General features: G+C 53.6%; 3 protein-coding genes across 3 annotated transcripts in view; 1 reads left to right on the forward strand and 2 right to left on the reverse strand.

Annotated features, from left to right (window-relative positions):
* Nucleotides 1-134: 134 nt before the first annotated feature.
* Nucleotides 135-8,460, reverse strand: LOC138798800 (uncharacterized). Its single transcript, XM_069979403.1, has 5 exons — nt 8,346-8,460; nt 3,744-3,784; nt 3,587-3,661; nt 2,924-3,122; nt 135-1,411 (listed from the first exon to the last, which is right to left on the reverse strand). Exons 1-5 carry the CDS (start codon nt 8,410-8,412, stop codon nt 984-986), a joined length of 810 nt encoding a protein of 269 aa, XP_069835504.1. The 5' UTR covers nt 8,413-8,460; the 3' UTR covers nt 135-983.
* Nucleotides 8,461-10,266: 1,806 nt separating this feature from the next.
* Nucleotides 10,267-12,993, reverse strand: LOC138798801 (CARD- and ANK-domain containing inflammasome adapter protein-like). The gene is made up of 2 exons (XM_069979404.1): nt 12,515-12,993; nt 10,267-12,451 (listed from the first exon to the last, which is right to left on the reverse strand). The coding sequence occupies exons 1-2, from the start codon at nt 12,980-12,982 to the stop codon at nt 10,643-10,645; spliced, it is 2,277 nt and encodes a 758-aa protein (XP_069835505.1). The 5' UTR covers nt 12,983-12,993; the 3' UTR covers nt 10,267-10,642.
* A 4,418-nt stretch (nt 12,994-17,411) lies between these two features.
* FGGY (FGGY carbohydrate kinase domain containing) overlaps nt 17,412-21,802 on the forward strand; it is a 381,964-nt gene continuing 377,573 nt past the window's right edge. Inside the window, exon 1 of the mRNA XM_069981325.1 lies at nt 17,412-17,543. The gene's annotated coding sequence lies outside the window, so the exon portion shown is untranslated. The remainder of the gene's footprint in view (nt 17,544-21,802) is intronic.

The raw sequence follows: 21,802 nt of genomic DNA on the forward strand, positions 1-21,802 counted from the left end.
CTAGCAGAATAGTGAGTGCAGCTCTGGAGTATAATACAGAATGTGTGTTTGGTTTTTTAACCTTCCTTCGTTTTGGTCTGTACATCTGTAATGTGAAGATTAACTTGCACTTTCTCCTGATGATGAACAAAGGCTTTAAACTCCAATGATTTTTATTTTTTGTAAATAATCTCACCCTTTAGTGTCCAGGCCATTGGGTGGTTGCCGTTGTAAACGCATTATTCCCCCAGCACCAGACACAACCTGTGGACAATAATGGCGCTGTTTCTAACCTCATACAACCTGAAATTAAAGCTCGCTTCAGTAATGGCCAGGCTCTGCTGTATATATCCCCAGTCATCAGGCACACGGCTGTTCTGTGACATTCTCTCTGTCTTGTCCTACAGCTGATCGTCAATCTTCCATCAAACACATTGCTCTGTGATTGTTTCTACTCCCTCATTGTCTGTCTGTGATTTGGTTATACCCCTTTAGATTAGCCTGTACCCAGTCTACTGGAAGGCTATACAGACCTTCAGATACATCACAGCACTTTCTGCCTCCAGTGAGTCTATGGGGACAGGGTAACACTCTGCATCTCACAGACTGAAAGGGTTAATCTTGGTATAATGTAAACAACAACTAGATCATATCTTGCTCATTTGAAAGCCTTTGGCTACAGCTTCACAGCATTTCTACTCCTGCTCACCACTTCCTGCCTCTGTTCTGCCTTCTGGTATATCCCAATCACCATCCACAATCTTACTGCTTTGTATTATGGAGACTGGTGTGGACCTGCCCTGAAGTACAGGCAGGAAGTGTTGTCATGGGTGCACTGGAGTTGAAATATACCTGTCTCCCAGCAGGTAACTTTATGGCAGAGCACATGACTTCCTCCCATGTTTTCTTCATTCAAGACTGAAATAATTCCTCCACATCGTGACCACAAAACAGTCTCCTGCTGAACACATCCTAAACACCAGGGCCCCCGGCCAGTGTGAATGTCAGTCTTCCTCCTCAGAAGAGGAGTAACAGTCTAAGCCCAGGATCCCTTTGCTTTTCCCTCCAGCAGATTGATCGTCAGTCCTGTCCACCATGCTGTTCCCTGCAGCACTGAGTCGCTTTTGCTCTGGATGGTCAGACAGGAGAATATCTTTAAGTTTCTTTGCTGTCTCTCCCCCTGTGTTATAGGACGACCTCAGCCAGACGTGCTTGGGATGAGACCTGACATTACTGAACTCTAAGGGAGCATCTTGAGCTTGAACATCGACACCGCCAAGGTCCGGCACGACTGCTTGATGCTCTCTGCTCTGGAAGCTACTTTCATCCTCACCTTCCTCCTCCTCCTCCTCCTCCTCCTCGGGGTCACTGACCTCTTTACTGGGGTCAGACAAGATGGGAGTGGAGAGCGGTGCATCACCAGGGGGTCCACCTAATGCAGAAAAAAAAAAGATTCTCTAATTTCATTCCTGTTAGCCTTAAAGGAGTTATCCCAAGATGACAGTATATTCTAGATGAAAAGGATGGGTGAGATGTATCTGATCAGCGGGGGTCTGGGATACCCCCACCTAATGACAGGACTGGGGCTCCTTGTCCCTCTGTAAAAGTCAAGAATGCGCACTACCGCTTGGTTCTCTGCTTTAGTACCAGAATCCATGCCTTACCGCTGCTTCAGGAGCAGAGTGAGGAGAGACCAACAGCACTAGTAGTCCCAAATGATGCAGCTTGGTGGTAGATGCACGCTGGAAGGTCCACAACCCCAAGTGGACAAGAAGACTTGAAGACAATTATCAAAGGTGGGCCAGGGAGAAGGTGCAGATTCGCCACTTCTCCCTGGTGTACGCCTCCACTACGCCCGATGGGCGGGCTGGCGAAGCTTGCAGGGGTGTGACGAGGAGGGAACCTCTGGCATGGCCTAATTTATCATGATTTACGCCTGCTTGCAAGCGCAAATCACAATGCAAATCTACACCTGCTGGAACCAGGTGTAGATTTGGTACGCCGAGCACAGATTCGTGCGGCCGGCCTGCCGGATAAAGGGGACCGGTGTCCAACAGCATCCAAGTGAAATGTTGGACTCTTTGTCTTACTGCTGCTTCAGTCACAGAAGGAACTATCATAAAATTGTTAGAGGTCCCAGTGGTCAGGACAGCCCCTCTACTCCCGTGATTGGATACTTATCTACTATCCTGTGGATGGGGTAACCCACTGGTGATCATACCTATGGGGTGGCAGAGCAGGCAGTCTCCCGCTATCTAACCACTTAGATACCACAGTCACTACTGTTTTACTGTTACACTGCCACAATCATAAGCCTGCATTGTAAATTATATGCGCCTCTACATAAATCCCCTGAGCTCCGAAGCTGCAGGGACATTTGTAACCCAGACGTTAAAAACGACGGACTTAATAAATGTCCTGGAAGTAACTTTCAGAATTCAAACTTTGCTCGGTATTTGCTAGCGTGGATGGTGGGTTGCACCTGGTGAGGCTTCACATACATTACAGTACTGTAAAAGATTGTTGGAGTGCATATACAGCACAGTAGTAGTACAGTCAGTGCACCACCATCTCCCATCCTGTACTGTATAAGACTGCTGGAGTGCATATACAGTACAGTCGTAGTACAGTCAGGGCACTACTGTATTATAATTGCTGGTTTTATTGAATGTTTCTTGTAAATGTACAGTACTGCATTGATTTACCTGGGCACTTTTCAATGTAATAAATGATAATGTAGGTAATATTTTTGGTGGGTGCTGGAACCAGTTAAAACACATTTAAATTATTTCCTATGGGAAAACACTGTTCAGTTCTCAAACTGCCTTCCTGAACCAATTAAGTTTGAGAACTGAGGTACCACTGTATAATGAGGAATCTGGAAAAGCTGGGTGGCCTTATTGGTTGTCACTCAGGTAGAGACCCTGTGCATTCGTATACACACCTGTGTTCACCCATGCTGGCACCTTCCCGTCGGCCGTCCTCTTCCTTGTGTACCCGCGCGGTTTCCAAGGATGCTCCTTGCAGGTGGGGTCCAGGTGGCGTAGCTTCCACAGATGGCGCTGGTATTCCTTCTTCAGAGCTTCAATCTTTTCTTGGAATTCCTCAATCTTTCGGTCTGAATAATGAATCAGCTGAGATTGCTGCAAGGTGAGAGATGGGATCCGTCAGTACACGGAGGGCCAAGGGCCAACCATCTAGATAGGGCCCCAGCTGTCAGATCCTGCCCAGTCTAACCTCCTTCACCTTTTGTCACAACATTTGTCACATGTAAAAAAAAAAAGTTTGTAACCTTTTAGCTATTTTTCTTTTTTCTCATTCTGAAAAATCACTTCTGACGGAAATAAGTGGCCAACAGAGCGGTCTGCCCCTCCCCATAGAGAACACAGAAAGACTCAGCTGTACGTTCCTGTGTATGAGTAGTACGGATATAACTGATGGCCGAACCATCGTTATTGAAGGTGTATGGACAAGTTCCTGCTCCACATTAGAACCTAAGAGAAGCGGAGATACTGAACCTGGTCAGAAATTGAAGCAGAAGTCTCTTGGCTCTGTGATGGTAACAGGTGAAAGGGCCCCAGGGGCCACACTCTCAGGGGTCACTAACCTCTAGGTAATACTCCATCTCTGACTTGATGCTGGGTATCCACCTCCGGACCTCGGCTGCGCTGTGTAGAGCGGACTACAGAGAACACGGGGGTCAGTATATGAAGCAGAAAGGGCACACACCTCCCTCCCCCCACCTCCCCTTCGGATACACTCACCAGACGTGGACGCTCTCCGGAGACTTCTCGTAACCGTCCCTCTGTGGAGAGAATGAACCAAGGGATGAGTGTGAGAGCCAGGCTGGGATCTCCTCTCCTCCTTGGGGGGCACACAGCACAGAAGGACCGGGATCTCCTCACTTAACCGCACACAGCACATAGGGGCCAGGGTCTCCGCACCTCCACGGGGAGCACACAGCACAGAGGTGGCGGGGTCTCCGCACCTCCACGGGGGGCACACAGCACAGAGGGGCCGGGGTCTCCGCACCTCCACGGGGGGCACACAGCACAGAGGGGCCGGGGTCTCCACACCTCCACGGGGGGCACACAGGGGGCCGGGGTCTCCTCACCTCCACGGGGGGCACACAGGGGCCGGGGTCTCCTCACCTCCACGGGGGGCCCACAGGGGGCCGGGGTCTCCTCACCTCCCGGGGGGGGGGGGGGCACACAGGGGGCCGGGGTCTCCTCACCTCCCCGGGGGGGCACACAGGGGGCCGGGGTCTCCTCACCTCCCCGGGAGGCACACAGGGGGCCGGGGTCTCCTCACCTCCCCGGGAGGCACACAGGGGGCCGGGGTCTCCTCACCTCCCCAGGGGGCCGGGGTCTCCTCACCTCCCCGGGGGGGGGGGCACACAGGGGGCTGGGGTCTCCTCACCTCCCCGGGGGGGGGGGGGGGGGGGCACACAGGGGGCCGGGGTCTCCTCACCTCCCGGGGGGGGGCACACAGGGGGCCGGGGTCTCCTCACCTCCCCGGGGGGGGGGGGGGCACACAGGGGGCCGGGGTCTCCTCACCTCCCCGGGGGGGCACACAGGGGGCCGGGGTCTCCTCACCTCCCCCGGGGGGCACACAGGGGGCCGGGGTCTCCTCACCTCCCCAGGGGGCTGGGGTCTCCTCACCTCCCCGGGAGGCACACAGGGGGCCGGGGTCTCCTCACCTCCCCGGGAGGCACACAGGGGGCCGGGGTCTCCTCACCTCCCCGGGGGGGGGGGGGGGGGGGCACACAGGGGGCTGGGGTCTCCTCACCTCCCCGGGAGGGGGGGGGCACACGGGGGGCCGGGGTCTCCTCACCTCCCGGGGGAGGGCACACAGGGGGCCGGGGTCTCCTCACCTCCCCGGGGGGGGGGGAACACAGGGGGCCGGGGTCTCCTCCTCTCCCCGGGGGGCACACAGGGGGCCGGGGTCTCCTCACCTCCCCCGGGGGGGGGGGGGGGCACACAGGGGGCTGGGGTCTCCTCACCTCCCCCGGGGGGGGGGGGCACACAGGGGGCTGGGGTCTCCTCACCTCCCCCGGGGGGGGGGGGGGGGCACAGGGGGCCGGGGTCTCCTCCTCTCCCCGGGGGGCACACAGGGGGCCGGGGTCTCCTCACCTCCCCCGGGGGGGGGGCACACAGGGGGCTGGGGTCTCCTCACCTCCCCCGGGGGGGGGGGGGCACAGGGGGCCGGGGTCTCCTCCTCTCCCCGGGAGGCACACAGGGGGCCGGGGTCTCCTCACCTCCCCCGGGGGGCACACAGGGGGCCGGGGTCTCCTCACCTCCCCAGGGGGCCGGGGTCTCCTCACCTCCCCCGGGGGGCACACAGGGGGCCGGGGTCTCCTCACCTCCCCGGGGGGCACACAGGGGGCCGGGGTCTCCTCACCTCCCCCGGGGGGCACACAGGGGGCCGGGGTCTCCTCACCTCCCCGGGGGGGGGCACACAGGGGGCTGGGGTCTCCTCACCTCCCCGGGGGGGGGGGGGCACACAGGGGGCCGGGTCTCCTCACCTCCCGGGGGGGGGCACACAGGGGGCCGGGGGTCTCCTCACCTCCCCCGGGGGGGGGGGCACACAGGGGGCCGGGGTCTCCTCACCTCCCGGGGGGGGGGCACACAGGGGGCCGGGGTCTCCTCACCTCCCGGGGGGGGGCACACAGGGGGCCGGGGTCTCCTCACCTCCCCGGGGGGGCACACAGGGGGCCGGGGTCTCCTCACCTCCCCGGGAGGCACACAGGGGGCCGGGGTCTCCTCACCTCCCCGGGGGGCACACAGGGGGCCGGGGTCTCCTCACCTCCCCGGGGGGCACACAGGGGGCCGGGGTCTCCTCACCTCCCCCGGGGGGCACACAGGGGGCCGGGGTCTCCTCACCTCCCCGGGGGGGGGGGGGGGGGGGCACACAGGGGGCCGGGTCTCCTCACCTCCCGGGGGGGGGCACACAGGGGGCCGGGGTCTCCTCACCTCCCCGGGGGGGGGGGGGCACACCGGGGGCCGGGGTCTCCTCCTCTCCCCGGGGGGCACACAGGGGGCCGGGGTCTCCTCACCTCCCCCGGGGGGCACACAGGGGGCCGGGGTCTCCTCACCTCCCCGGGGGGGGGGCACACAGGGGGCCGGGTCTCCTCACCTCCCGGGGGGGGGCACACAGGGGGCCGGGGTCTCCTCACCTCCCCCGGGGGGGGGGGGGGGCACACAGGGGGCCGGGGTATCCTCACCTCCCGGGGGGGGCACACAGGGGGCCGGGGTCTCCTTACCTCCCGGGGGGGGGCACACAGGGGGCCGGGGTCTCCTCACCTCCCCGGGGGGGGGGGGGCACACAGGGGGCCGGGGTCTCCTCACCTCCCCGGGAGGCACACAGGGGGCCGGGGTCTCCTCACCTCCCCCGGGGGGCACACAGGGGGCCGGGGTCTCCTCACCTCCCCAGGGGGCCGGGTCTCCTCACCTCCCGGGGGGGGGCACACAGGGGGCCGGGGTCTCCTCACCTCCCGGGGGGGGGCACACAGGGGGCCGGGGTCTCCTCACCTCCCGGGGGGGGGCACACAGGGGGCCGGGGTCTCCTCACCTCCCCCGGGGGGCACACAGGGGGCCGGGGTCTCCTCACCTCCCCCGGGGGGCACACAGGGGGCCGGGGTCTCCTCACCTCCCCAGGGGGCACACAGGGGGCCGGGGTCTCCTCACCTCCCCCGGGGGGCACACAGGGGGCCGGGGTCTCCTCACCTCCCCGGGGGGGGGGGCACACAGGGGGCCGGGTCTCCTCACCTCCCGGGGGGGGGCACACAGGGGGCCGGGGTCTCCTCACCTCCCCGGGGGGGGGGGGCACACAGGGGGCCGGGGTCTCCTCCTCTCCCCGGGGGGCACACAGGGGGCCGGGGTCTCCTCACCTCCCCCGGGGGGCACACAGGGGGCCGGGGTCTCCTCACCTCCCCGGGGGGGGGCACACAGGGGGCTGGGGTCTCCTCACCTCCCCGGGGGGGGGGCACACAGGGGGCCGGGTCTCCTCACCTCCCGGGGGGGGGGCACACAGGGGGCCGGGGTCTCCTCACCTCCCCCGGGGGGGGGGGGCACACAGGGGGCCGGGGTCTCCTCACCTCCCGGGGGGGGGGCACACAGGGGGCCGGGGTCTCCTTACCTCCCGGGGGGGGGCACACAGGGGGCCGGGGTCTCCTCACCTCCCCGGGGGGGGGGGGCCCACAGGGGGCCGGGGTCTCCTCACCTCCCCGGGAGGCACACAGGGGGCCGGGGTCTCCTCACCTCCCCCGGGGGGCACACAGGGGGCCGGGGTCTCCTCACCTCCCCCGGGGGGCCGGGTCTCCTCACCTCCCGGGGGGGGGCACACAGGGGGCCGGGGTCTCCTCACCTCCCCCGGGGGGGGGGGGGGGCACACAGGGGGCCGGGGTCTCCTCACCTCCCGGGGGGGGGCACACAGGGGGCCGGGGTCTCCTCACCTCCCGGGGGGGGGGCACACAGGGGGCCGGGGTCTCCTCACCTCCCCGGGGGGGGGGGGGCACACAGGGGGCCGGGGTCTCCTCACCTCCCCGGGAGGCACACAGGGGGCCGGGGTCTCCTCACCTCCCCCGGGGGGCACACAGGGGGCCGGGGTCTCCTCACCTCCCCAGGGGGCCGGGGTCTCCTCACCTCCCCCGGGGGGCACACAGGGGGCCGGGGTCTCCTCACCTCCCCGGGGGGCACACAGGGGGCCGGGGTCTCCTCACCTCCCCCGGGGGGCACACAGGGGGCCGGGGTCTCCTCACCTCCCCCGGGGGGCACACAGGGGGCCGGGGTCTCCTCACCTCCCCGGGGAGAGGGGCACACAGGGGGCCGGGTCTCCTCACCTCCCCGGGGGGCACACAGGGGGCCGGGGTCTCCTCACCTCCCCGGGGGGGGGGGGGGCACACAGGGGGCCGGGGTCTCCTCCTCTCCCCGGGGGGCACACAGGGGGCCGGGGTCTCCTCACCTCCCCCGGGGGGGGGGGGGGCACACAGGGGGCCGGGGTCTCCTCACCTCCCCCGGGGGGGGGCACACAGGGGACCGGGGTCTCCTCACCTCCCCCGGGGGGGGGCACACAGGGGACCGGGGTCTCCTCACCTCCCCCGGGGGGGGGGGGCACACAGGGGGCCGGGGTCTCCTCACCTCCCCCGGGGGGGGGCACACAGGGGGCCGGGGTCTCCTCACCTCCCCGGGGGGCACACAGGGGGCCGGGGTCTCCTCACCTCCCCGGGGGGCACACAGGGGGCCGGGGTCTCCTCACCTCCCCGGGGGGCACACAGGGGGCCGGGGTCTCCTCACCTCCCCGGGGGGCACACAGGGGGGCCGGGGTCTCCTCACCTCCCCGGGGGGCACACAGGGGTCTCCTCTCACCTTCCTTCTGCTTCTGCAGCCACAGTCGATTCAGTTTCCCCAGCTGCTTCTCCTCGTTCCTCGCCATGTTTACTTTCACTTCCGGTCAGCTGACATCCTGGTCACCTGACGTGAAATGGGCGGAGAGTTCGTTGTCCTGACTACAAGACGCTTCTTTACCCTAATCGCCAATCAGCAGCGAGAGGGCGTGGCCATGCGTAAAACGTCCTCCTGCAGCCACCCATTTCTAGACAATGCTCTGTGAGCCTGGCTGGATTTATTATAAGGACGAATTCTTAATTCATAAACTCGATGAAAACTTAATTTACAGCTGAATGAAGAAACAATGAACACTCGAGGCTTATACAGCAGTAACAAAACTTTACTCTATATATAATATAATACATGCTGTAAATACTGCCCTCCCCTTACACAAAACTGTTATATTACCACAATGTCCTCCAACCCAAGACTCTCCAGATGTTGCTAAACTACAACTCCCATCATGCGGTTGGAGAGCAATATTACAGAAGTAATAGAGGAATAACATGTAATAACGTATTTTCACCTGCAGGTGGCACTGTTGCTATTATAATTTGTCTTTGACAACGTTAGAAATATCAATAGCAACAGCGGCTCCTGCTGGTCAAAGATCGGTACTGATCAGAAAGCCAATACCTGAAGTCAATAATCCTCATCCTGGGGACCTGCTGCAGATTTTGTAAAACTACAACTAAACCAAAAACACCATGCTGGGAGTTGTAGTTCTGCAAGAGCTGCAGGGTCGGCAACAGTGCCATAATTCATAGTACATAGAGTAAATTATAATAATTGCATATTGCTCAGTACAGAACATACTGGAAGACACCATTCTAAGGAATTACTGTGGCATAAGATGCAAATAGAGATATTGCTGCAGTATGGGATTCCTATTGCATTTTGCTGCACCCCCCTTATATTCCTTTTCCTCTGCAGGGGGTGGTCTTTTCAGTTACCTTACTGTAATGCTCCTGGGGCACACAGTGAACATATCTATGAGGGCGTCCTTTTGGCGTACACTGGGTTGGTGGGCATTGTTTTTGCTTCACATTTATTATGCGCTTTAAAGAGAATGTACCGTCAGTTTTGCACATGGATAGAACGGCGCCATCGCAAGGGAGCCAGTGCCGCAGTCCTTTTTTTGAACCACAGTTCAGTTTCCACGTACAGCGCCTTTCTATTCCCGGGCGCCGGTCAGGGGTGAAGCACTGGAGGTGGCCGTCCGCCCCCCCAGTGGGAGAAAATACCCCGCCTCTCTATGACGCTGTTCCATTAGAATCAATGGAGTCGCATCATAGAGAGGCCTACCTCCAGCGCTTCACCCCTGGCCGGCGCCCGGGAGTACAAAAAAAGGATTGCGGCACTGGCTTCCCTGCACCTGCGCCATTCTATCCATGTGCAAAACTTAAAGCAAATGTACTGATGGTACATTTGCTTTAAAGACACTGCCGACAAGGGAAGTGGCTTACCCCGGCTCGCAAGCCACTTTGTGCTCCAAAAGTATAGACTAGACAGTGTAATACTGCGCCATTTTTACATTATTAGGTGGGAATAATAATTCTGACCTTCTGTATTTCAATTCCTCACCATTTTTAAAATCTCGGCTTGCTGTCAGCCAATGAGAACATTCCTGTCTTCATCTAAAGGCAGAAACTCTACAAACTTCTCACAGCTGAGGGTTTGTTACAATTGTATCCAGTATTAATACATCAGTAGTAGTGTTGAGTAAACCTGTCAGGTTTGGGTTCAGCAACGTTATCCAAACGCTCAGCATTTGATTCCCCGCCGCAGCGGCAGATGTTGGATGCTGCCCTAGGGCTGCCAGGAAAACATGGATACAACCTGTGGCTGTATACATGTTTTCCAGGACTCTGCCACGAATCAGCGGCAGATATTTATCCTGTTTTCAGAGTTTGCTGCAATGTATCAGTCTGTGTCACTTATTTGCCTGGACCCCAGACTGACACATTGTAACGAAGCTTCAAGACAGGGGAGAGATTTGAACTGCTGATGTGTGTAGCTCATAGAAGATTGTGTAACCTGGCTACAACTGTAACAAACCTTCAGCTGTGAGAAGTATAAGCTCTGTCCTGCCTGAATATAAACAATTCTGTTGTCCTTTGAATCATTATGCAGAATATACATGAAAAACTATGTGAATAAACAATGTTACCATTCACTGACAGGAAGCAGAGATCTTGAAAATGATAAAAGTCCATTAGAGAGTTGGGGAACTTTTGATGAACGCTGCCAAGTCTCCTCTCTTATTACTCATATTTCTATTTAATTATCAGCATCTTCTTCTTCAGTATTGTCGCCACCTGCTGGTGACTGTCGGTGTCTCCAGCTTCGGCCACCTGCAGCGGGGTCTTCTTCAAGCTATTGGTGGCCTGTAAGTTGGCTTTTTGTCCCTGGGTCCAGCCCACAAGGGTCTGCACTGAGGTCAGGTGACCGGATCTGCAGGCACAGTGCAGCGGGGTGTCCCGGTTATTATCCAGGGGGTCTATGGGGGCCCCGCTGGTTAGCAGCAGCTGGATGATGTCACTGTGCCCATGCTCAGCGGCCAGGTGCAGGGGCGTTTTCCTCCAGACGTTTTTATCCTCCCGGTTTTTATTTTTTCCAGCTTTTAGTAAAGATTTGACAATGTCAGTGTTACCAGAGATGGTGGCGTAATGGATGGGGGTACAGCCGTCCATGTCCTTCACCCCATACCTGGCCTGGCTGCCAAGCAAAGCCGCCACCATCTCAGAGTTTCCCTCTGCGGCTGCAATGTGGAGTGGAGTCTTCTTATCCTTGTCGGTAGCATTGGGGTCTGCCTTGTGTTTGAGGAGTAGCTGCACCAGATCCATCCCGCCTCCCTCTGCTGCCATGTGTAATGGCGTCCTCGACTGCTTGTCTTTGGCGTTCACATTGGCTTTGTGCTCTAGGAGATTTCGGGCAACATCGACATTGTTCCTCTGGCTGGCGAGATGCAATGGAGTCACTGATTCCCTGCTGACCGCATTCACATTGGCACCAGCTGAAAGCAAAATTTCACTCAACTCTGGTTTGTTATGGTAGGCCGCCATGTGAAGGGGAGTCTGGTCTCCCCCTCCGGTAATATTAACATTAATGCCCTTTCGGAGCAGCAATCTTGTGGTGGGAACATCTCCCCCTTGGACAGACAGGTGTAAAGCTGTATTTAAATTGGGCGTCCGGTCATCCATGTGCGCCCCTTTCTCTATAAGCACCTGGGCCGCCTCCGACTTGCCCAGTTCCGCCGCCAGGAGAAGAGGCGTATACTGGATGTCATTCTTCGCGTTCACATCCGTGCCTTTATCAATCAAAGCCTTGATGATATTATAAAGGTTCAGCTTGGTGGCTTTGAACATGGCGGAGATCATGGTGTCGGGGGAGAGACCCTTGGAGTATTGGAGGAGGAGGCTGAAAATGTGTTCATTGTTGGTACCAAAGGCGATGTCTATGATGCTGGGGTCAATAGTGGCGCCAGCCTCCAGTAACACTTTAACCGTAGCCTCGTGGCCGCCAGACACGGCATGGTATAAGGGCGTTTTCTTCTTTTCGTCCATACTATCCACATTGGCGCCATTCTTCAGAAGAATCTCCACCAGACGACTATTGTTTTTGGCAGCTTCCAGGTGCAAAAAGTTGGATCTATTTTTGTAGCGTTTCCCTTCCTCTTGAAGGAAGAGTTTAAGCAGATGGTGGTGATTGTTCAGAGCCGCCAGGTTTAGAGCCGACTGAGAGTCACTGTCCAGGGTGTACATGTTGGCTCCAGCTTGGAGTAAAACCCTTGCAGCCTCTACATGGCCGTTCTCAGCTGCCCGATGCAGCGGCGTTCTTTGTTTTTTATCTTTGGCGTCTACTTTGGCACCTTTCAAGAGCAAGAATTCAATGACGGGGACATGGCCATGAGAGGCGGCTACATGTAACAGAGTATCTCCAGATGAGTTTACGGCATTGACATCAGAACTCTTAAGAATTGACTCCAATACGGAGAGGTCGCCCTTCATGACGGCATCAAAGACCCCAATGGATGACTGAGCCACCTTCTGTCTGGGGGTCTCTGGTTGAGGCTTTCTCGGAGTCTCCCTTTGAGGACTCTTCTTCTCCTTGACTTGGACACTTGGTTTTTGAGTCTCTTTTTTAACTTTCTTGGGCAAATCCTCCTTACGGGGAATTTTTTCTGGTGGTTCGATGACTGGAGCTTGTGTGTCCCCCTTATCCCTCTCCAGCAGATACCCCACCAGTTGTCTTCTCCCATCTCCAACCGTGTCATTGACGTGGTTGACGTAACTTTTGACATTGTTGTATAACCCTGGCTCTATCTTCTTAAGACAGGGGTAGAAAAAGAGGCGACAAGCCCTCTCACCTTTAGACAACAAGATGTCCACCAGCCGGGTATTCTTCTCTGTCCTGGTCCTGTAGTAGGACATCACCATTTTCTTATCTGTAGAGAAGATTCCAAGGTCTACAAGAAGGTTGATGAGCTCTTCGGGGTTCTTGATGCCTTCGATGATCTCATCTTTCTTGGTCTTTAGCACTTCTACAGCGTAAGGGTTTGCAAAGTGCCCCTGGGGGGTAATAGATGGGAACAGCACAGGACTTGCAGTGGTCATGGTTCCAAGGTTTTGTTCGAGAATCCTCAAGTTCTGGAACCTGGAGACACTTCACAGCCGCAGTGAGTAGGAGACACCATGGTAGTCAGCAGCCTCGGCAATCAGATCACACACTGCTTTAGGCTCCTTTGTTGGACAAATCTTTTTTTGTTTGTACTCAGTAGGAAGTAAAAGCAGTTTGTCCGGATTAACAAACAAGTCAATAATAGCTTAGAGACTGTTGCTGCAAACACAACTCAACATGTGCAGAGCGAGCGGCTGATCTGTGTACAGAAGTGATGGGGATTAGAGCCGGCGCTGAAATATATGGGAAGTGGGGAAGTCATCACACTCAGCAAAGAGAGAGTCAAGTGACAGAGCAAAGATCCCTGTAATAGAACCTGTTAATGATATAGTGACCGCCATAGCGCAAAAAACAACCAAAAGTCCTTTCCATAATTTTTGTGTCGAGCAGCAATGAATACATTGGAACTCTAATGTGATTGGATGAGGGAGTCAGGTGACAATGCCTTGAGCTGTAGACCAGGAGATCCACCTATAAGCAGCAAAGAAACTTACTTTCTTTGCAGTCTGACACAGTGCTCTCTGCAGGAGCAAATCCCCATAGAAAACCTCTCCTGTTCGGCACAGTTCCTGTCACAGACAGAGATGGCAGCAGAAAGCACCGTGTCAGACTGGAAAGAATACACCACTTCCTGCAGGACATACAACAGCTGATAAGTACTTGAAGGATTGAGATTTTTTAAATAGAAGTAATTTGGAAATTTTTATAACTTTCTGACACCATGATTTGAAAATATGTTTTTTCGCCAGAGTACTCCAAATCTTGGTGAAAATTTCAGATTAAAGGTGTTATTCACAATAAAAAAAAACCCCACTAGTTTCTAGTAAAAACAGCACCACCTCTGTCCTCAGGTTGTGTGTGGTATTACAATTTAGCTCAATTCATTTCAATGGAACTGAGCTGCAGTACCACACCCAAACTGAGGACAGGAGAGGTGCTGTTTGTGGAAGAAACAAGTGGTGTTTTTGTTTCTAATTTTTAATAACCACTTTACACCAATTTATTGGTGGTTTAAATGTATCTAAAGATGCTGTAACGGTCTGAGTTTACACTTAGAGGGGGAATCGGCATCTATGCGACTGGCGTATCTTTCAAACAGTGGAAACAGCTTGGTGTCAAGTGGGCATGGCGCTATGCTGGCAAGGTAAGTCTCCATGCCTGCCAGCTTGCAACGGGAGCAGCCAGTATCAGCGCCAGCCCTTGAAAAGTTTAGAGGTGATGTTACCTGTGCATGTTGTGGTGCTGAAGCATGTAACTGAGAGTGGGTAGTGCCCTCATGGTTCCCCGGCCAAGGCAACAGACTTCTCAGAAGAGAAGAGTCTAATTCTGCAATGTTCATTCATCTAAAAGTTCCAAGATTATTGTGCCACCTTGTGTGTTCATCACCATCAAGTGTTTGTGCCTCTATGGTGAAAGGAAAGAAAATAATTATGTTCTGAGATCTGTCCTAGAACGGAAATCATGTGCCAGCCCCTTACCCAAATGTTATCCATGTTACCCAGCACTTTACCACCATGAGTGTCCTCATGCGCCAAGCCTTTGGAGATTTTTGGTGGCGTCTGGAGGAATCTGGGCCACGTTGGTGAAGTCAGGACCTGATGTTGGGGAGAAGGTCCAACTGGTAATAGGCATCTTTTTTTTCCCAGAAGTGTTGGATGGGGGAGAGCTTAAGCAAAGACCCCAGAAAAATCACCCTATGTCTCAGTATGGTGCACGCTGCCAGAACACAACCCCTAAAGCAGCCCCATAGCATTACCCTTATAGTGAGCACTGTGAAGTCAGTAGTGCCAAACCCAGATTACTCCATCAACAGACTGGCACATAGTGAGAGGTGATTCATCACTCAGGAGAACGTGTTTCCATTGCTTCCAGGACGACGTGCTTCACACCACAGCAGCTGACACCTGGCATGTAACATGCTGATCTTAGGCTTGTGTACCAGATCCACCATGGAAACCCATTTCATGAGGCTCCCGATGCCCAGTTCTTCTGATGATGTCACCTCCAGAGATGGTATGGATGTATGAGTGATGTCACAGGACAGGTGATGGCTACTGGTTAGCACAGAGTAACCACCAGAGGGCTGTATTACACAGCCTGATATGCCGGATAAGGGTATTTTCACACTGAGTAAATAGGACGGAAAGTCCATTGCGTAATCCGACGCTCGCACCCGCTCGTAGAAGCCCTACTGCATTTTTGGAATCCGTTTCGATCCATTTTTACATTGGCTTCCATTTAAAAAAAAAAAAAAAAAAAAGGATCCAAACACATCCTTCTTTTTTATCATACACAAATATGTGGTCGACTACGTTTTTGTGTACGCTAAAAAAAAAGTGATGCGTTTTTTATCTCTTTTTTTTGTAAATGGAAGTCAATGAAAAAACGGATCAAAACGGATAAACACAAATGCATCTGTTTTTTCAACAGTTTGTTGCATAAAACGGGTGAAAAAAAGAATTGCAAAAACGCAGCCTAAGGCTATGTTCACACTGCGTAAACTTACGGTCGTATTTATGACCGCAAAAATACGAACGTAAGTTTGAGGTTCACTGATATGAATGTAATGCAATGGAACTACGGCTGGGAAGTGCACACTACGTACGAACTTACGGTCAGATTTTATACGGCCCCGTGAAAAATGAACAAGACCATTATTTGCGTCCGGAAATGCTGCACCTATGGCTGTGAGTTTCAATGCGGACGCGAACGTACATCTGATATCTGCCAAAGTAAACTTGATTTTGATATAAAATATATTCTGAGTGGTTTCTCGGGATGGGCGCTATATTTAAAGTAAACGACCTGTGTCAGCCCGCTTGAAATCATGCTAGGAAGCCACATTAAACAACGGCCGTATGTTCACGGCTAGCACTTACGGTCGGAAGTGCGTTCATAAATATGACCATATGTGCGAACGCAAATCCACGGCCGTGAAAAATTACGACCGTAAGTTTACGCAGTGTGAACATAGCCTCATAGTGATGCACAGCCAACGACTGTTGACTGTAAAAAAAAAAAAAGGAAACTTTATACATATCTGTCCATGATCCCCAATCACATGCTGCGGTGCTGTCCCGTCTAGGACAGTGATTGGCTGAGCAGCCTGTCACTGCTGAGAAGGGTGTAGAAGCTTACGCAGCAGCTCCTGACAGTATATACAGTAAGGGCTGCACAGATATCGATAACGATATATATATATATATATATATATATATATATATATATATATATATATATATTCACACAGCCCTTGCTGTATGATAGTCAAGCCATGTAATAGGCTCTGTAAGCGTCTAGCAGATCAGAGCTCACTTATCTGCAATATCGGCCGTGTAATACAGTCCTCACTCCTAGACACTTCACTAGCATCACTTTTAGGTGACCACAGCAGATCTACTGTCTGTAACCAAAATTTCCATGCAACAGTCCTATTAAATGCAGGGATGGAATAGATACGCAACAGGTCACATGTCAATAAACTGGACAAAACTTATAACAAAGCTAATAATGAGGCTCATCATCCTGGCTCTCCTTCATACTTGCCACCACAAGATGGCAGCATTGTCCCACATCCCAGGGCCCCTGTACAGTAGAGGTTTAATAACAAGCTGCTGCAGCTGGTAGGAACGTGCAGGGTGTGGTCCCCAGAAAGTCAGGATTTGTTTATTGTCCTTATCCACAACAGAGAATTAGTGGAGACGGGAACTCTCCTTCCCTAATAGAATCGGAGCACAAAGCAAAAACTTTATATATGTAGCTGATGGTTGAAGACCATCATCTTATTATAGCCCATATTGGCCATTGACGTTGATCAGTTTGGCCATACATGATCAAGGATTTTTGGGGGAAATAGTCTTTCCTAAAAGATCACACACTAACAATCTTTCATCCACACAAAAAATTTGAGTACAGCTGACTTGTCTTTGGATGATAAGAGTCGTCTGCGGAAACTATTGCTCCTTGTTAAATTTTAAGGAACAAACGTCTTGGTTTAAATAATCCATGGCCATTTTGGTTTAAATCATCCACGGCCGTGTTCACACAGTTGCAGTTTTTCTTGGTTTACATAATTAGAGGCTGGTTGGTTATGTAGAACAAACACAGAAAATGAGAGGCAGAGTGACATAGTATCCATAGGTTAAATAGGGCCCGAAGTAAGGTGCACGCTCACCTGGTTGGGTTGTGCCAAGTCACAACCACTAAAAGCACTTGGTAGTATCAACAATAGTACATTTACACAGGGCCGGCACCAGCACAGGGCTTACCCGGGCAAGTGCCAGGGACCAAAGAGGGAGGGAGGCCCGGTGTTCTGAAGTTCAGCCCGCTGACTGTAGTGCAGAGTGAGTGCTGAACATCAGAAAACAGAGAAAGAGCAGGACCTGTGAGCCTCCTACAGAGAGAGAGAGGGATGAAGGACCTGATCACATGACCAGCAGGTCCTCAATACTACCATGTGAAGATCCGGGCAAAGAGGAAGAGGGAGAAGACTGAGCAGTAAGTGCTGTGTGTGTGTGTGTGTGTGTCAGTCAGTAATGTGTGTGTGTCATTCAATAATGCGTGTGTGTCAGTCAGTAATGTGTGTGTGTCACTCAATAATGCGTGTGTGTCAGTCAGTAATGTGTGTGTGTCAGTCAATAGTGTGTGTGTCAGTCAGCCAAGCTTCATCATTTAATAAGCATTACCGGGCTACATTATGTGATCCGTATTACCAGGCTTCATCAGATCCTTTATGACAAGAAAAACCCTTGTGATAAAGCCTGGCAATACTGATCCCTGCAGCAGTTGGTGTCCCCTGATACACTATGACAGTGCCCCTGCAGCAGCTGGTGTCCCCCCATACACTATGACCATGCCCCTGCTGCAGCTGGTGTCCCCCCTTACACTATGACAGTGCCCCTGCAGCAGCTGGTGTCCCCCCATACACTATGACAGTGCCTCTGCAGCATTTGGTGTCCCCCCATACGTGGCGAAATTAGAGGGGGGGCAAAGGGGGCGGTCGCCCCCGGGCCCACCAAGGCTGGGGGCCCCCCGGGCCGGTCCCCCCCAGTACACTTAAGAGCCGCAGAGGCCGGATGTTAATTAGGCTGCTCTGCCACTTTAAGGCTGCCCGGAAGTAGCGGCGCTGTACTCAGGGCAGACACTGCAGCTTCCTGTCTGTGTGTCTGCTCACTCTATACCAGGGCAGAAGAGACACAGACAGGACCCCCTCCTCACAGCCCGGGCCCCTCCCCCACTCCCTCACTCCCTCCTCCAGCTGCTTCCTGCTCTCCTGGATGTCGGGACAGAAGAAGAGGAGGGGCCCAGAGTACGACTGTGAGGAGAAGATCAGAGAACTGCACCACATGGCCCCCTCAGAGCTTCCCTGCAATTACAGTAAGTGCTGTGTGTCCTGGGTGCATGTGATGTGTGTGTGTCCTGGGTGCATGGGATGTGTGTGTCTTGGGTGCATGAGATGTGTGTGTGTCCTGGGTGCATGAGATGTGTGTGTGTCCTGGGTGCATGAGATGTGTGTGTGTCCTGGGTGCATGGGATGTGTGTGTGTCCTGGGTGCATGGGATGTGTGTGTGTCCTGGGTGCATGGGATGTGTGTGTGCCCTGGGTGCATGTGATGTGTGTGTCCTGGGTGCATGTGATGTGTGTGTCCTGGGTGCATGAGATGTGTGTGTGTCCTGGGTGCATGAGATGTGTGTGTGTCCTGGGTGCATGGGATGTGTGTGTCCTGGGTGCATGGGATGTGTGTGTCCTGGGTGCATGGGATGTGTGTGTCCTGGGTGCATGGGATGTGTGTGTCCTGGGTGCATGAGATGTGTGTGTGTCCTGGGTGCATGGGATGTGTGTGTCCTGGATGCATGAGATGTGTGTGTCCTGGGTGCATGAGATGTGTGTGTCCTGGGTGCATGGGATGTGTGTGTGTCCTGGGTGCATGAGATGTGTGTGTCCTGGGTGCATGGGATGTGTGTGTGTCCAGGGTGCATGGGATGTGTGTGTGTCCTGGGTGCATGGGATGTGTGTGTGTGTCCTGGGTGCATGAGATGTGTGTGTGTCCTGGGTGCATGGGATGTGTGTGTCCTGGGTGCATGAGATGTGTGTGTGTCCTGGGTGCATGAGATGTGTGTGTCCTGGGTGCATGGGATGTGTGTGTGCCCTGGGTGCATGGGATGTGTGTGTGCCCTGGGTGCATGGGATGTGTGTGTGCCCTGGGTGCATGGGATGTGTGTGTGTCCTGGGTGCATGGGATGTGTGTGTGTCCTGGGTGCATGGGATGTGTGTGTGTCCTGGGTGCATGGGATGTGTGTGTGTCCTGGGTGCATGGGATGTGTGTGTGTCCTGGGTGCATGAGATGTGTGTGTCCTGGGTGCATGGGATGTGTGTGTGTGTACCTGGGTGTATGTAATGTGATGTAAGAAGAGATAAGTAAAACTTAGTGTTTAAGGCTATGTTCACACTACATACAGTAAGTTCTGTAGTAATCATGGCCGTTGTAACAATGGCCGTGATTTCTACGGAACTTATGTAGTACTGCCTTCTGAGGAATCCCGGCTGGAGTGTATACACATAGGTAGAGTTTATTTAGTAGTGTTCTCAAACCTGTGACAAAACTACAGCTCCCATCATGCCCTTCTGGCAGGAGATAGTGGGGATTGTAGTTTAAGAACAGCAGGAGGGTCACATGTTGGAGAATACTTTACTAAATAAACTGTACCCCTAAATGATTGCTTCCTAACAGTGGCTCCTGAGCTGTTACCAAACTAAAACTCTCATCATGTCCTGCCACCAGGGTACAATGGGAGTTGTAGTTTTGCCACTGGTAGGGAAACCATAATTTAGGAGGGAGGTTTATTTAGTATAGTGTTCTCCAACATGTGACCCTTCAGTCGCTACAAGACTAGAACTCCCATCATGTCCTGACATAATGGAGGTTGTAGTTAAGGAACAGCTGAGGAGACACTGGTTGGAAAACAATGATTTAGGAGGTCAGTAGTAAAGTACATTAGAGGACAGTGGTACAATACATTAGAGGGGACAGTGGTACAGTACATTAGAGGACAGTGGTACAGTACATTAGAGGACAGTGGTACAGTACATTAGAGGGGACAGTGGTACAGTACATTAGAGGGCAGTGGTACAGTACATTAGAGGGGACAGTGGTACAGTACATTAGAGAGGACAGTGGTACAATACATTAGAGGGGACAGTGGTACAGTACATTAGAGGGGACAGTGGTACAATACATTAGAGAGGACAGTGGTACAGTACATTACAGAGGACAGTGGTACAGTACATTAGAGAGGACAGTGGTACAGTACATTAGAGGACAGTGGTACAGTACATTACAGAGGACAGTGGTACAGTACATTAGAGGGCAGTGGTACAGTACATTAGAGAGGACAGTGGTACAGTACATTAGAGAGGACAGTGGTACAGTACATTAGAGGGCAGTGGTACAGTACATTAGAGGGGACAGTGGTACAGTACATTAGAGAGGACAGTGGTACAGTACATGAGAGAGGACAGTGGTACAGTACATGAGAGAGGACAGTGGTACAGTACATTAGAGAGGACAGTGGTACAGTAAATTAGAGGACAGTGGTACAGTACATTAGAGGGCAGTGGTACAGTACATTAGAGAGGACAGTGGTACAGTACATTAGAGAGGACAGTGGTACAGTACATTAGAGGGCAGTGGTACAGTACATTAGAGGGGACAGTGGTACAGTACATTAGAGAGGACAGTGGTACAGTACATGAGAGAGGACAGTGGTACAGTACATGAGAGAGGACAGTGGTACAGTACATTAGAGAGGACAGTGGTACAGTACATGAGAGAGGACAGTGGTACAGTACATGAGAGAGGACAGTGGTACAGTACATTAGAGAGGACAGTGGTATGGTACATTACAGGGGGCAGTGGTACAGTACATTAGAGAGGACAGTGGTACAGTACATTAGAGAGGACAGTGGTACAGTACATTAGAGGGGACAGTGGTACAGTACATTAGAGAGGACAGTAGTACAGTATATTAGAGAGGACAGTGGTATAGTACATTAGAGGGGACAGTGGTACAGTACATTAGAGGGGACAGTGGTACAGTACATTAGAGGGGACAGTGGTACAGTACATTAGAGGGGACAGTGGTACAGTACATTAGAGGGGACAGTGGTACAGTACATGAGAGAGGACAGTGGTATGGTACATTACAGGGGGCAGTGGTACAGTACATTGGAGGGCAGTAGTAATATAGTTTATTAGGTAGGCAGTGGCAAACTACATTGTGGGCACAGTATAATACGGGGACAGTGGCACTATTTAATATAAAAACAGTTCATAAGAGGCACAGTTTATACAGGGGGGCGGTGGTACAGTTCATTAGGACAAAGGGGTACCATTTATTTAGCACAAAGAGGGGGGGCTAACTGCAGATGGAGGCACAAAGTGGGGGCCCAACTAGTGTTGAGGGCATAAGGGGGGGGCTAACTACAGAGGGCAAAGAGAGGGAACACAACTACAGATGGGGCATGAAGAGGATGTCTTACTACAGATGAGGACACAATGATGGATCCTAACTACAGATACAGGCATAAAGAAGGGATCTAAGTATAGAGAGAAGCACAGAAAAGGAAAAATGACTATAGATTGGTCTTCAAAGAAGTCTCTGTTACTGTTTAAGGGCACTATGATGGAGAGTTTGTATAGAGGTGGTTAAAGGTGCTGTAAAAGTAAGGTGCTGAAGATGTTTGTCTGGCAGATACTG

Source organism: Dendropsophus ebraccatus, chromosome 8, assembly GCF_027789765.1.
Source record: "Dendropsophus ebraccatus isolate aDenEbr1 chromosome 8, aDenEbr1.pat, whole genome shotgun sequence".
Classification (NCBI taxonomy): Eukaryota; Metazoa; Chordata; class Amphibia; order Anura; family Hylidae; genus Dendropsophus; species Dendropsophus ebraccatus.

Excerpts from the sequence above, each read along its gene's own strand:
- LOC138798800 (XM_069979403.1), bottom strand. The coding sequence starts at position 8,412 with ATGGCGAGGAACGAGGAGAAGCAGCTGGGGAAACTGAATCGACTGTGG. Across the intron at positions 3,785-8,345 it reads GCTGCAGAAGCAGAAGGAAG|AGGGACGGTTACGAGAAGTC; the intron begins GTGAGAGGAGAC and ends TTCTCTCCACAG. Across the intron at positions 3,123-3,586 it reads AGATGGAGTATTACCTAGAG|CAATCTCAGCTGATTCATTA; the intron begins GTTAGTGACCCC and ends CTCACCTTGCAG.
- LOC138798801 (XM_069979404.1), bottom strand. The coding sequence starts at position 12,982 with ATGACCACTGCAAGTCCTGTGCTGTTCCCATCTATTACCCCCCAGGGG. Across the intron at positions 12,452-12,514 it reads AGGAGGATTTGCCCAAGAAA|ACTCCGAGAAAGCCTCAACC; the intron begins GTTAAAAAAGAG and ends CCTCAAAGGGAG.